Below are 16,092 nucleotides of genomic sequence, written 5' to 3'. Positions count from 1 at the left end.
CAGTGGAAGACCAAACTGTTCTAACTGTGACAGTATATCCTCTGGTGGAGGATTGCTTTCAGGATAAACACTGCAGCCCTTCACAAAAAGGAGTAAAATGGCAATGCCACCTTCAGTGACAGTTTTCTCTCAAGAGACGTTTTCTAACATTCCATCTGTGCCTGTCTATTTGTATGACATGTTGAGAAAGAAATTCCTAGTAGAGGGAAAGCAAATACTCTTTCTTCTAAGAGATTTTCTTTTAGGCTTTTGTGAAATTTGACACCTTGATAAACAGTAGCCCAGTCTTCTAAGCTGGTCACCTGAGGCCCATTTTGCTCTTCATTAGAGCAGAGTCTCTTCCTTCATTGTCTGGTTTCTCCTCATCATATTCAATCTTATGAGACCTAAGATGAAGGAGTCCCCATCCAAATGGTTTGTATATTTGTATGTGTGTACAAATACGTAATTGTTCTGGGTACATTCTACCTTATGGTCTTTAGAGAGACCGATTTCAAACACTGCTTTCATAATCCAACGGGGAAATGTTTTCAGCAATAAAGCTGTCTGTGTTAGTGATGCCACATTGTGCTTTTGGACAATATGTCAGTTTTGCAGGAAGGAGGTCCTATTTTTCTGACCTAATTTTGAGAAGCCTCATTTAATTGATAGCACAAATCCTTCAAGCAAATACTTATTGACAAGGTGCAGCTAGTTGCTTCACAAAGAAAAAAAAGTAAGCAAACAACATGTCCTAACTGAGAAACCAGAACAGTTAGTTGACTACCACCATCCATCACGCCATACATTTGCTTTCTCTGTACTTCGTACCAAACCACTTCCCAAAAATCTTTGCAGGCACCGTCCCAGATTGTGCCACAGTGTCCGATCCCTAGCCCTAAAATCTTCTAGTAGAAACACAAACACCCTGAGTGAGTTGCTCACCTGACCTGTGGTCATGATACTTAGAGTAAACCATTTCTTTTACATAAGAGTGAAACTTAAGTGCACAATAGACATTGGCTTTCATTACTGTGTCATTAAATAATCCACTTACATGCCAGACTCTGCAACTAGACATGAATTCCTTTAAGGTAGGAAGCTTGTTTTATTCATCATTTTATTGCTAGAACTCTAAGTACTACACCCAGTACATTTAAGGGGGGATATGATGTGGTTTTTGGAATATAGGTGAGGTTTGTTGGGGTGGGTTCTGGAGTCAACAGCCGAGAAAGAATTCTGGAGATGTCTTCGGTGCAAAAAGGTGGTTTTATTAAAGCATGGGGACAGGACCTTTGGGAAAAAGTGCTGCACTAGGGTTATAAGGAGCAGTTGATTATATACGGTGGGGTTGGAGGAGATAAGGAAAAAGGGAGGTTTTTAAAAGAACTTTTGGGCGCCTGGGTGGCTCAGTGCATTAAGTTTGGGTCATGGTCCTTCAGTTCCCAGATCGAGTCCTGCATTGCGTTCCCTACTTGGCAGAGTCTGCTTCTCCCTCTGACCCTCCCTCTTCTCATTCTCTCTCTCTCTCTCTCTCATTCTCTCTCCCAAATAAATAAATAAAATCTTTTTAAAAAAATAAAAAGAAAGAACAAAAAATTTTAAAAATAATAAAAGAACTTTCATATGCTAAAGAGGACCTACAAGATACCAGAGTCCTTGCCATTGTCAAGTTAAAGTTGTTTTTCTGTGTAGTAAAGCAATAACGTTAAGATAGTTGGCAGCTTCTTGGAGGAATATCACATATGTCCCACCCAGGAGTGGGGGGGAAGGGGGAGGTTGCAGGATGTCAGCTTATGCTTTGTCTTCAGCTTGCCTTCTGCTCCCTCATCAAGTGAAAAGAAAAAACTGAATAGCATTACCAAAGATGTAAACAATAGATGATTGATTTCTAAATGCCAAATGGATACAAAGTTTCCTAGTTCTGTAAGTCTATACTAGACTATATAGTCATTTGATTTATGAATGAGAGAACATTTCTATATTTGTAGAGTTAAGTTGACCATTTTCTATAAAATGATGTTTTATTACCAAATTAACAGACTGCATATTAATAATTAAACCTCATCAGTTGCTTAAACCTCATGACACGTTGGCTGGCTGGGAGGATGACTTACAGAGATATTCTGGGAGTTTTAGAGTGGGAATGCATACAAAACTAACTTCTTATTAGAAAATTGAGCTTATTCTTAATCATCCAGCCATTGATCTATTCAACAGCTATTCATAGAGCACCTACTATGTGTTTAATAGTTTCCAAGGCACTTGAGATAGATCAATAAAAAATATGGACAAGATAGACCCAAAAAGTCCACTAATCTTGATGGAATTTAAATTCCAGTGGGAGACAGATAATAAACAATGATACATTGTTTATTTAATAAGCAAATTAAATACTATGTTATATCATATGTAATGCTGTAACAAAAAAAAAAGAAAGAAAGAAAGAAAGAAAGAAAGAAAGAAAGAAAGAAAGAAAGAAAGAAAGAAAAATGGATGCCAAGTGCAGCCACAAGTTTGTGATTTGGAATGAGTGCTTGCTGGGGCGCCTGCGTGGCTCAGTGGGTTAAAGCCTCTTCCTTCGGCTCAGGTCATGATCCCAGGCTCCTGGGATCGAGCCCCGCATCGGGCTCTCTGCTCAGCAAGGAGCCTGCTTCCTCCTCTCTCTCTGCCTGCCTCTCTGCCTACTTGTGATCTCTCTCTGTCAAATAAATAAATAAAATCTTAAAAAAAAAAAAGAAATGAGTGCTTGGCAGACCAAATTGAGAAGGTGATATGAGCAAAGACAAAGCAGCAAAGAGGGAAGCATACAGTAATCTGGAGGAGAAATATTCCAGTCAGAGGGAACAGCCACAGCAAAGGTCTTAAGGTGAAAAATTGTCTATAATGTAAAATCATAAACAAAAGTAAATGACATAATGCAATGTAGTAAGTTACCAAGAAAGCTACAGAAAGTACATTTTCTGATGAAATGAATCACTTTTGGAAAAGCTTCATTGAAAGTGTGGGTCGTAGCCTTGCCTCACAGTCCTGGTAGGGTTTTGATAAATGAAAATGGGAAGTTCTACGTCAGTCTAGAATTGGGAAAACACATGTCAAGTTCAATTCACATTGGAGAGATGATTCTGGCTAGAGGTTAATTAGCTTCTTCAATTAAAGAAGTGAAGGACCGTGAATGCCAACATAAGGGTTTTGGACTTTCTTCCATTAGCATTGTAGATCGGCTAACAATTACTGAAGAAAATTCCAAGGCAAGGACAGCATGTTTTTGGAAGATTACCCTGAAGGTTTTAGACAGATTACATCAGAATGACTGTAAATAATAAAATTTTAAGTCAAGACTAATCAACACAAAGCACACCCTAATTACAATAGCACTTGCAATAATACGATCTTATCATTTGACTTGTCTTTCATTTTTTAACTTTTTATTTTGAAAAGAAACCTGGAGACGTTACAGAAAATAATGCAAGAATAGTACAGTAAATTTCTATACATCCTCTTCAACTAGATTGACCAATTATTAACATTTTGCCACACTTGCCTTACCTGTCTCAATGTGGGTAGGTAAATAAAAAGATAGAACGACACCATGTATACAAGCACATAACATATTATTGATGTTGTGTGAGAGTAAATTGCAGACATCAATGGCTAAACTTTTCGGTGTGAATCCTCTGAAAACAGGGATGTTTCCTTACCTATCTAGAGTATATTTATTAAATTCACAAAAACTGGAAATGGTAGAATGCTATTATCTAATATACCATCTATATTCACTTTTATTTTATTTCTTTTAATTTTTTTAAGATTTTATTTATTTATTTGACAGAGGAAGATCACAAGTAGGCAGAGAGGCAGGCAGAGAAAGGGAAGCAGGATCCCTGCTGAGCAAAGAGCCCGATATGGGGCTTGATTCCAGGACCCTGAGATCGTGACCTGAGCTGAAGGCAGTGGCTTAACCCACTGAGCCACCCAGGCGCCCCTATATTCACTTTTAAAAGGTCATCCCATTAATAACCCCTAATACTGTATTTCCCATCCAGGATTACATTTAGTTGTCAAGTCTTCCTACTGTCCTTAAACCTGGAATAGTTCCTCAGCCTTTCTCTGTCTTTCACGGTGCTGGGAAGAAATTTTCTCTGCGCATCAAGGTCCTTGTAACTAAGCATGAGACAGATTAACGGGAGAATGTCGAATTTAGTAGGAGGAATCCACAGTCCGGCAATAGGAGGTTTATCTGACCCTCCTGAGCCGCTAAGGGGAGGAGCTTGGGAAACAAAGTTTGGAAAACAAAGGGGTTTAAAAAACAAAGATTGCCCTGTTATGCAAAGAATTTTCTTAGGTGAAGATCTGTTAATACTCTCTTCCTGGGCAGGCTTTCCTTTCCAATGTAAATTTAGGCAGTTGCAGAACCCAAAGAGCTTTTACCACATCTGCTGGGTGTGGATTGCTTTTAACTCAAAATCATCTTCACGCCCAAGGAACTGCTCTTGATCCCTACAATGACTTGGACGTTTCTAAAAAGTAGAAGCCAGATTTTATTTTTTTTATACAGTGTCTCTTGGTTTGCGTTTGCCTGATATGTCCTCCTTTTTTGGGTATTGACCTGTTTCTGGCTGGAATACTACATAAATGATATAGTGCTTTGTTCATGCATCCCATCAGGAGGTGCATGATATCGATTTGTCCCATTACTGGTGATGTTAATTTCGGTTACTTCCTTGAAATGGTGTCCATTGTTACTTCAGTCCTTAATAAATAATTAGTGGGGAGGTACTTTAAAACAGTGTGAATATCCTGCCACATCGATCTTTCACCCAATAATTTTAACATCTGTTGATAATTCTTACCTGAATCAATTATTATTAGGATGGCTGTAACATGGTGATTTCTAATTCTGTCATTTCTTCTATTTTTACCAAGTGGCATCTTTCTGCTCTGGCTAAGGAAGACCTTTCCTTTTAATGTATTTGTTTGTTAACATGAATGCGTGGAATCATGTTTTTTTGATTACTGCCATTGTTCATCTTACCTTGTCTTTTATTACATACCACTTATGAATATTCCTTTCACTTCATGGGAGAAAGCAAAACCAAATTTAGTAACCTTCTTATCTGGTTGGGAAGAAGAAAAGCACGTTTTAAGGGTAGGCTCTAGCTAACTATGGAAAGAATGATGTATTTTTTCCTCTAGACTTTCATTTTATTTTTAAAATTTTAACAGCTTGTTAACATGTAGCTCTTCAGTTCCTATGGCTTCTGGGAGCTGAGGCTAACTAAAACCCTAATGATGGGTCCTAGCCACGGACCATATTGGCATTCTTGACTGGCAGAAGTAAAAGTTAATTCGATACTTTTGCTGAAAGCCTCTTTCGAAATGACAAAATATACCACTTTGAAGGTAATCTTTTGCCCAGATGTTTGGATGCACAAATCAAGCTGCTACATTCAGAGAGCATTTTCATTTTCCTTTTTATTATTATTGTTATCATTATTATATTATTATTTTGTATATCCTGCCTTGTTCCAGAAAGCACTTTTGCAAAAGCAAAGCTGCTATCTTTACATACTAGTTTATACCTTCCCAAAACGTTTTCTTGCTATTATATGAATAGCAATTTCACTTCTTAATGTGTTACCAAAAAAAAAATATATATATATATAACTGCTTCTAAATTGCATTGATGTATTGTAGAATTGAGTTGAATATCTTTGTAGGCTGAGCATAATTATCCTCCTGCCAGGAACAAATAAGTTATACCGCTCCAGAGAAATAAATATGCATATGAATTTATGTGGATGGATAAATCCTTATAAAGTTTAGCTCTTTATAACACAATGAGAGAAGGAGAAATGTACTTTGTGAGGCTAATGAATAAACTGGGATCATTAGATTGTCTATCATGCATTTCCCCCACAAAGTTGCACTTTACTGCATATAAATCAGGGCAGAGCATTTCAAAGGACTTTATATAATGAATGAGGCAATTTTAGGCTGAACCAAATAAGAAAAAGTCACCTGAAATCTTCAGTTCTATTTGAAACAAGATTATGTATAGAAATACATATAGGGAAACAAAATGAAAACTCCTAGTGAAGATTTACTTTGCTAACATCTTTACTTCTTCAAAGACATCTAGCAGAAAAAGTTTTCCAACAATAAGGCCAGGTACAGGCCGGTAGAAAAAAATAGGACCCCAAACTACAGTAGGTAATTGCAGCAAGATTAGTGTAAACCAAATGCATTTATTATTTGCAATGTAATCCAATATACTAAGAGATGGCACGCGCTTTATTTTAATTAGCTGTTTCTTTTAAAGGGTTGCTTGGTCCAACTGTCTTGATAAGAAAAAATTGTAGTCATTGCTCAAAATGCTTGTAGCAAATCTAGTTTTAAATTGAAGCAATTTATTCCAAAAGCAGTCTACTACCGCAGCAATAATCAATGTGTTTTCCCTTAGCCCAAACTGGAGCTTCCAAAGACTATTGTTAATTGCGGTGACTAAATAACTGCTGGTGCCCTTAAATGTAACTCTTTGGCACTTGTTCATTTGTTGTGTTTAACCAAATGCCAATTTCCCTTGGGTTTTGCTGAGCGATTTTGCTTTACAATTTTCAATATTCAGTCTCAGTCCCTTAAAGGGGGTAGAGTCTATCATTTTAACCAAATAACACAAAGGCTAACCAGATTTTTAAAAGGTCTGCACTATCTCGTTCCATCTTCTGATGCTGAATTGTGCTGAAATGGAATCTTTTTATTTTTTAAATGCTGTCACTCCAGGCAACCTGAACTTGAGCTGAAAAGCAGATCCCATTTCAAAGAGAAAATGACATTTGCTGGGGCAACACCTTTCACATTGTAATGTAAAGATAAAATACATCAGTGGGACTGGAATCATTTCTTTTAAGTGTAACAGAATTTAACCCCTAGTAATTTTGTCCTGACCCAATGTATAAGCAGTAACAGATAGCACTCATATTAATGAATTTGTCCAGCTTCGAGCAAAAGAATGTGGAAACTAAATCTAGTACACCATTTTCTTTGGGAGAGCTTACACATGGTCTATAAACCAATGAGAAAAACTTACATGGGAAATTTTTTAACCTCCCACATTTCTAATATGAAGGCACATAACTTACTCTTGCATAGAAGTAATGTAGTAACTGTGGAGCAGGTACTGGTATGTGGACTGTGATAAAAGACATTTCTTTTCTCACTTCCAAGAACACTCTAAGAATACCTGTAATATTGTAGAAGTATCTGGGGGAAATTTGAGATACTCTCTGGATCTCAGGATAAATTAGCTCCTTGAAAATGCCATTTCTTTGGACCCAGTCTTGGTTTCCATCTTATTAGTAAATGACTAACCCGTGGCTCAGGAAGACTTATTCTTGCTTATTGCCCATAGTCTAGGTATATATAGCTTTCCATATGTTTGTACCTTGAAGGATATATTCATGTGACACTAGACTATTTCTCTAATTGCTAAGCTACATCAACCCCGCTGTCTCATTATATTTCAGACAGTACTATTGATTGGCCTACTCTATAGTGTATTTGAGGTAGTGTGTATAATTATTTGAGTGGCTCATGACTTCTAGCAATAGGAATGATTCACATTTGGGCAATGACTTCTCTAAATATAAGAAGAACTTACTTTTATATCATTTTTCTCTAACTTTTGCATATTCAGTGTTTAATTTAAAAAAATGTATAGAGAACAGTCTTATAAATGCCATCTGAAGAAAATGAGAATTCAGCTTATTACATTAATAGGATTATGTCTTGGGCACAGTTTTGGATTGGTTCAAAAGCTTTTCCACTAGATATGGGCACGGAAAGGATGCTTGTCTAGGCCGGGTGCCATGTCTCCAGAATCCAGGGGCGTGCTTGGAGCCAACATAGAACCATTCCCAGCCTGGGGAGGTATCTGCAGTAGACGAGCTGTCCTGAATCCAGCTTTCTTTGCAGCTTCTACCCACAGAAGCCTCGAGTTAGATTTTATAGCGGCTATTTTTTTAAATTCAAATTTTAAAGAATTAAAGTGTGATTAACATAAGGTGAAATGCATAAATGATAAGTATTCAGCTTGTTGAGTTTTGACAATGTATATACTTGTATATCCATACCTGAAAAAGATACAGAATATTTCTTTCACCCCAGCAAGTTTCCTCTTGCCCCTTTCCAGTAAGTTTTCCCATCACTCATCCACAAAACATCCATTTTGTGATTTCTACCACTATGGTTTATTTCGGCCTGTTTTTGTACTTCATTTAGACAGAATTATACAGAAGACATTACTTTGTGTCTGGCTTCCTTCACCTAACATAATTTTGTGAGATTCATGCATGTTGCTTATATCAGTAGTTTACTATTTTTAAATTTTATTTATTTATTTGACAAAGAGAGAGCACAAGCAGACAGAGTAGCAGGAAGAGGGAGAGGGAGAAGCAGGCTCCCCACTGAGCAAGGAGCCTGACATGGGACTTGATCCCAGGACCCTGGGATCATGACCACAGCTGAAGGCAGCTGCCCAACAAACCAAGCCACAGAGGCACCCCAGTAGTTTATTCTTTTATTTTTTTTAAGATTTTATTTATTTATTTCACAGATAGAGATCACAAGCAGGCAGAGAGGCAGGCAGAGAGGGGTGTGGGAAAGCAGGCTCCCTGCTGAGCAGAGAGCCCCAGGTGGGGCTCAATCTGGGAACCCTGGGATCATGACCTGAGCCAAAGGCAGAGGCTTAACCCACTGAGCCACCCAGGTGCCCCCCACCAGTGTTTATTCTTTTTATTGCTGAGTGTATTCTGTCATATGGACATACAGCAGTTTGCTCAGTATCTCCTGTTAATGAACATTCGTGTTGTTTTCAGTTGTGGCTACTGTGAATAAGACTACTTTGAACATTCTTGAGCAAGTCTTCTTGTGGACATCTGCTTCTATTTCCTTGCATAAATACTTAGGAATGCAGTTGCTAGTCATAAGGTAGATTCATAGTTAACCTCATCAGAAAATACCCCAATTTGTCTACTATAGTGGTATGATTGAGCTCTGCCACTAACAACATTTAAGAGCACAAATTAAGCAGTGTCCATTTTTCCCCAATTCTTTTCTCATGCAAGAAACTTTAGGGTAATAAATTGCAAGGGTTCAATGCATTAAATTAGAAAAACCAATGACTCTGCAAAGAAACCACAGTCCAGATGTTTATCTCTCCCATCATGTCCAGTATTATTTCTTTAGTTATCTATCATAATTTTAAATAAATAAATAAATAAAAACACAGCAAGAGAGGGAACACAAGCAGGGGGAGTGGGAGAGGGAGAAGTAGGCTTTCAGTGGAGCTGGGAGCCTGATGCTAGGCTGCATCCCAGGACCCTGGGATCATGACCTGAACCAAAAGCAGCCCCTTAACAACTGAGCCACCTAGGCACCCCACATCCAGTATAATTTAAATCAGATTATTTTGGTGTATAAACTAGCCTATGGGTATAAGTTTTACGCAGTTTTCTCTGTGTGGTGGAGTTAACTCTTACGCTGAGAGAACCCGGCCCAGTGCATCTTACAGAATTATCTACCCACTTATCCTTTCTATTCACATAGGAATGGGAAAATATTATATTGAGGAGCTTCTTGTATTTCATTCCTGGAACTTTTGTAATACTATCTTGTGTAGGCCCTCACAAGTTTCAACGGTTAAATGCTATATGATATTTATTAATACAAAATGTGAAAATTTCCAGAAGGTACTTTTCTGTATTTTACTTTCCATATTAATTCTCTTAGACTCTTAAAGATTTAATAACTCATTTTATTTTTCTTTTTTAAATTCATAAAATCCAAGCATGTAAGATTTTCTTCTATTTCCCATTTAATTTTAATAAGAGCATAAAATACACTTGACTAAACAGTAGTTATATATGTTTTTTGAAACCAAGAAAACCCCAAAACTGTTGAATTAAAAATGAAGTACTAGACAATGAAAAATATGGCTGAATTTTGCTCTACAATTATCACGGGAAAAGTGACATCACACGGAAACACACACACACACACACCCACGCACAAACACCAAATGTTCTAATGAGGCAATAATGTCCATGCTTTTCAAATTACTTGTCACTGATACTGCATCATACCATGATGATTTCACCCCATTTTTGAGATCTCAGGAGTGATCTTTTAACACAACAGTAGTTGTTATTGAAAAACCATAGATTATTTTAAAGTTTTCAGTTTTCATGATCAAGAAGACAGCAGGCATATATAGGCTCTTAAGGTGAACTTCAAAATCTGCATTCTGGGGTGCTTGGCTGGCGCAGTCAGTTGAACAAGGGACTCTTGGCTTTGACTCAAGTTGTGATCTCAGAGCACGGAGTCTGCTTGAGATTCTCTTTCTCCTTCTCCCTCCACGCTCACACTCGTGCTCTTGCTCTCTCTAAAAAAAAAAAAAATTTTAATCTGTGCATGCTCACTTAATGTTTATTTTCTTTTATTTTGAAGATTTAATTTATTTTGTTTGACAGGGAGAGATTGAGCACAAACTGGGGGAGAGGCAGAGGGAGAAGCAGGCTCCCCACTGAGCAGGGAGCCCAATGCAGGACTCAATCCCAGGACCATGGGATCATGACCTGCACTGAGGGCAGATGCTTAACGGACTAAGCCACCCAGGCGCCCCAGTTCTGACTTAATGTTTAAAAACCAGTAGCTTTGATTTTGTCACAATGTCTATGAGTTCTAAAGGAGGAAAAAAGTAAATGTTTTATCCCCAGAAGTGCCTGATGATTTTTAATGTAATATGGATATTCAATAGGAAAAACAGAACTTGTATACAGTGAGTGGCCAGAAAAATCCCTCTTTTGGATAAAATGTAGCAACCTATTTAGTAGAGGGGTGGCTAAACAAATGAAAAAAAAATGTCTAAACTGCTTAGGAAAGGAAAATGCTACAGATGTAGCCGGGTGTGATATCCACTAGGGGTCCAGCTATTGAAGCCCAAGTGTTCAGCCTCCAGTACTGTGATAGGCCAGCCACCCTGGGGTCACTATTCAGAGGTAGAAACGGGAGTCATTGTTCCTGGCAGGAGGCAGTGGACTGTAATCCTCAGGGGGTTCACCCAACGGCTATTAAACAGTCCACACCGCCCTTCAGGAACTGCGTTTTTGAACCTTTACAGCGCCACCCCCCTCACCGCCCCGCCCCAGCCCTATCCCCTCAGTGACAGCTCCGGTGGAAAGTATCAAGATTCAGGAACTGTCCCAGCTTAAACTCCTCATATCCTCAAGCCTAGTTTGTAGGATTCCCACAAGGGACATGCTTATAGGAGTTACTATACTCAGGCAAGCTCAGAATCATAGTTTCCAAACAGGTATTTTATAATTCCTTCAGTCCAGTTGCAATCTACCATTTTTACCATAAGCAATGTCGCTTAGCAACACAGTTACCACAAACCACCTTATCTGGTTACCAAGGAAACAGAGCTAGGAAGGTCAAATTCTCTTGCAGAAAGGGAAGGGGTTGTGTTAATCCATTACCTACATCTGGTGTCATCCACAAAACTGTGAAATCAAGTTGAATTTGTGGTGTGGGATGTGAATATGATCTAATTCCCTTCTGTGATTTTTTTCCCCTAGAGCTAATGTACACAGTTGAACTTGCTGGAGGCCTTGGTGCTATCCTTCTGCTTCTTGTTTGCTTGGTGACCATCTACAAGTGTTACAAGATAGAAATTATGCTCTTCTACAGGAATCATTTTGGGGCTGAGGAGCTGGATGGAGGTAAGAGAAGTTCCCTCTTTTTAACGTTCTGTCTCAATATTCTTATTTGTTTTCTGCCTTTGTTTTATTGAGGGGCAAGAAAATTCCCTGCCTTACTACTGGCCGCAGCTCTTACCATCTTTCCATGTTCAGTGGTTGTAAATTCATCTTTTACACAGAACTGTGCGTGTGATGCTTTGGAGCCAATAGGTAATTTCCTCTGACAATTGTAAAGCAATACCTACCCTTTTTAGAATCCGCTGCCAAGTAGCACTTGGGAATTACAAATGCTGATTGCAACTATCAGAGTGTTCCTTTTCTCTCACCTTGTAATCAGTAGTGAAAGGCCGGCTTTACTTTTCTATAGGTGAGTCGGCCCTCTTTTAATTGTGTTCCCTAGCCCCGCGGTTTGAAGTGAATCTCAGTTTGTCCCTTGCTTAGACTGACCAGCTCTAATAAACTGTGCTGAGTATTTTAGAATTCATAGCAGTCTTTCCAAGCCTGTTTATATCACTATACTTAGACAGACGGATTTTTATTCCAAGTGTGGACCAACAGATAATACAGTGCCCAAGCACATTGTTTTCATACGAATACATCTACTGTTTTTCCTTGAACTGGACGAGTAAATGTTGTTTTCATGGAAATCATAATAAAGATCTGCCCCTTCTGGTCAGTCTTGACTCTGTGCGCACTCTAAGAGGAATTTGGGGGTTCTTAAAATGGAGGTCCATGAACTACCCATTCGAGAACTTAAGGTTTTCTTTTTTTTTTTTTTTCCGTTTTGGTTATTCGAGAGTGATCTGTACATAGGTAAATTTGCAGTAGAGGAAGCATGTGCAAACTCCTACACACAGTCCAGATGGTAACAGTTTCTTGATCATACGTATACATTTCTTTTTCATGATTGCTGCTGCTGCACTAAGCAGTACAAAGGAAAATGAAGGGATTGGCTGTGTTCCTACCTTTCCAGGATCCTGTGGACTAAATCCACAGGTAGCATTGTGGGTGGTCAGGCTTGTGAACAGGACTAGTTTACATAGGCTGTGCAACCTTTTGCCCATCCCATGAGGGTGAAGTCCGTGCCCGCAGCATGGCTGGGGCATTTTACATTTTTCAGTGCTGATTTGTACTTGTTCCTAACTTTCTTCCCTGTATGTGCGGAGTATTAAATTTTTTGGCGACTCCTTCAAAGAGATATGAGAAAATTGTCAACAGCAGGGCTATTGTTGGATGAGTACCAAAAAAAAGTGCTAGGCATTCTTAAATCATTCTTGTTAAGGCTCAAAAACTTCTGAGGTCAGTATTACAATTTCCATTTTACTGATAAGGCCACTAGGGCTCCCAGAGGTTAGATAATGTACTGATGAAGATAACATGAGCATAACTATAAGTGGCCAAAATGGGATTTGAAAATAGGTCTATATCCAAAATATCTATTTTATTGAATCCTGAGTCCCTACTGTTTTATGCCTTTTAAAAATTTAGTCTGTTCAGTATAATGTAAAGATCTGATGTTGTTTGTACAGTTTGCATAGTAGGAGATGTTTGAAAAAGCAGATTAGCTGAGCATCTCACTTGATCTATTAACCCTATTTGCAATGTGTTTAGTTTGTGTTCTGAATGAAATGAATGATTTCCCCAAAACTATTATATCCAGTGCAGTTTTTCTTTGTCATGTTCTGAATGGTAGAAGATTCTGGATAGTTTACCTGCCTCTAAACCTTAGTCACATCCCCTTAGATCTTTCTACACATATTATTATGGTTGAATAATGATCTACTCTTCCATTAGTGGGAAATTTCTCTGACATCATTGCATTCCCATTCTTCATAGGTCTCCCACAGTCCTTTCTTCTTCCAAAGAAAACATAACTGTTAAGAAGAGACCCCTGGCTTTTCATATTCTTGACTTGGCTTAAAAAATGTAACCCAGAAGTCAAAAGTTTAGTGATGCCTTCTTGATTCTTGGCCACAGCATCAGCTCCCCTAAAGGGGGAATACATAAAATACTCTTGGATATAAGGAAAGGCAAAGAGTATGAAAAAGAATAGGGAAAGTTTAGTTAATATTTTGAAGCAATGTCTCACTCTGGTGATATGATAGATTCGTTGACTATTTATTAAATAGCAAGTGCTGTCTTGGCTACTTGGTTGATACTCAGAGAATTACACAGCTAGAAAGACAGAATTTAAGCCCAGATCCAAATAACTCCAAATTCCACGAATTTCAGCCTTTGTGTCAGACTGGGATATGGAGTAGCTGGTGTCAGGAACACATCCATTCAATTCCTTTTGGGTCATCAGGATAGGCATTCCCTGGCTTTATCAGTTCTGTGTCAGAAAGATTCTGTTTTTCCAAGAGAGAATACATTGATGATTTGTTGCCTTGATTTGTTTGCCTCACGCTTTGTTCCCTTCTACGTAATTTTACATTTTATTGTTTCCTCTGGATCTAGGTCTTAGCACTTCTCATTCTACAATACCCACTTTTTTGGATCACACTTAACAACCCTATCTTCAGTTGCATTAGTGTGTAAATAGCCCGTAAGTCTAAATGTCCTTCTCCTAGTTCTCTTAGTTTTTATCACCTAATTGTACCTCTTGAAAATAGACTGCTTCCTCATTCAATTGCTCTTCCTTGTCCAAGCCTCCTACACTACCTTCTTGGTCTTCATTCTCCAACCTTGCGTTTTATCCTCCACACTCAGCCAGAATTTTCTTTTTAAGTACACATTTACTGTGATTGTTAGGGAAAAAAAATGCCTGGATGTTCCTGCCAGAGCAGGTCCAGGCTTTTTAGTTCAGGAAACAACTGCTGCTGCAGGGTGACCCAACTTAAATTGTTGCCTTGCCACCTCTGTGGAATCAGACCATGCAGAGTTTCAGTTAGAAGGAGATGTTGGCATAATTCTAAGATTTTGTTTTAAATTTTTTCTTAAGATTTTATTGATTTGACAGAGATAAATCACAAGTAGGCAGAGAGGCAGGCAGAGAGAGAGAAAGAAGCAGGCTCCCCACGGAGCAGAGAGCCCAATGCAGGGCTCAATCCCAGGAGCCTGGGATCATGACCTGAGCCAAAGGCAGAGGCTTTAACCCACTGAGCCACCCAGGCGCCCCTCTAAGATCTTTTTAGGTAAATGAGGTAACTGTAATGATTAGGGTCAGGAGAAGGTTAACTACTCTCCCACCAGCTTGGTTCTATTACATACTGGAAGAAAATTTGGACAAATTCTGTTGTATATGCCTTTATTAACAAACATAGACCCCATCCTGTAAACTGGAAGACATTCCGGCTGTCTGTTGTGCACGTGTGTGTCTGTGTGTGTCCCCTAAAAACTTACAGGAAAGTTTCCCCTGAAGTACATGTGGCAGGATTAGGCTCATTATGTAATGACATCTAAGAATAATCTTCCTCTGAACACAGGACCATTTTGGAATCATGTCTGGAAAAGTTTCCCTAAGGGGGCATGGCCAATGGCCCCACTAGATGCTTGCAGGGGAGTGATGTGTCTCTATATTATGTTAAGTCATCCAAGTGTCTTGAATAGCACTGATTTTACCATGGAGAGCTGGTTTCCAAGATCCACTATATTTAGTAAAAAGCCACTAATTTTAGAAATCAAATCTGATTTCTAATATCCGCTGTGCTAATTAACAAAGTGTCTACTTTTCATTACAACTAGTGATAGTCAAAGCACTTGTGGGGGCTTCCTCTGGGGTGTGGCCTTATTCTAATGAAATACTAGCTGACCTTCCTGATAAAGTAAGCTGCTGTCTCTAGAGCAGAACTTACACTAGCACAGTAGACCAATGTCTGTCCTAGGATAAGTACAAAGAAAATACAGTTATCATGACAACACCCAAGTCCTTCCCTTCTCCATGCCTCTGCCAGGGATTTCCCTTACACTTTGTTTAAAGCTTATATAAAGGTTATAACCTTGCTTGCCTGCTTCCTCCCTCTCCCCCCGCCCCGCCTCTCTTCCTTCCTTGCTTCTGCCCTCCCTTCCTTCGACTCTTTTTTCCTCATCTCTTCCTTCCTTTCTTTCTTCCGGTCTCTCCGTCTCTCTCGTACGCAGTTCATATTTTCCCTCTAACTTCTAAAGATTTCCTTTATCATCCCAAGGTCCAATTATTTTCTCCTTCATCTTTACAAAAATGGCACTTTAGACACATCTTAAATAGTCCTTTTGCTTTTGAGTAATGGGAACTCACTAGTGAATGCTTACTACTTGTAGAGCACTGTGATTTCAAGATTCCTTGTCATTGGGGCGCCTGGGTGACTCAGTGTGTTAAGCCTTTGCCTTTGGCTCAGGTCATGATCTCAGGGTCCTGGGATCGAGTTCAGCATCAGCT

The 16,092-nt window shown here is 38.8% G+C and overlaps 1 protein-coding gene across 1 annotated transcript in view; it reads left to right on the top strand.

Moving 5' to 3' along the window:
- Nucleotides 1–16,092, top strand: part of IL1RAPL1 (interleukin 1 receptor accessory protein like 1) — a 1,316,605-nt gene that overhangs the window by 1,279,562 nt on the left and 20,951 nt on the right. The window contains exon 9 of the mRNA XM_082716862.1: nt 11,616–11,759. Coding sequence (XP_082572988.1) covers nt 11,616–11,759 — 144 coding nt within the window. The remainder of the gene's footprint in view (nt 1–11,615; nt 11,760–16,092) is intronic.

The sequence above is a fragment of the Mustela nivalis genome (assembly GCF_964662115.1).
Source record: "Mustela nivalis genome assembly, chromosome: X".
Taxonomy (NCBI): Eukaryota; Metazoa; Chordata; class Mammalia; order Carnivora; family Mustelidae; genus Mustela; species Mustela nivalis.
The sequence above is the reverse complement of the archived record's forward strand: the minus strand, read 5'-3'. Positions and strand labels throughout refer to the sequence as shown.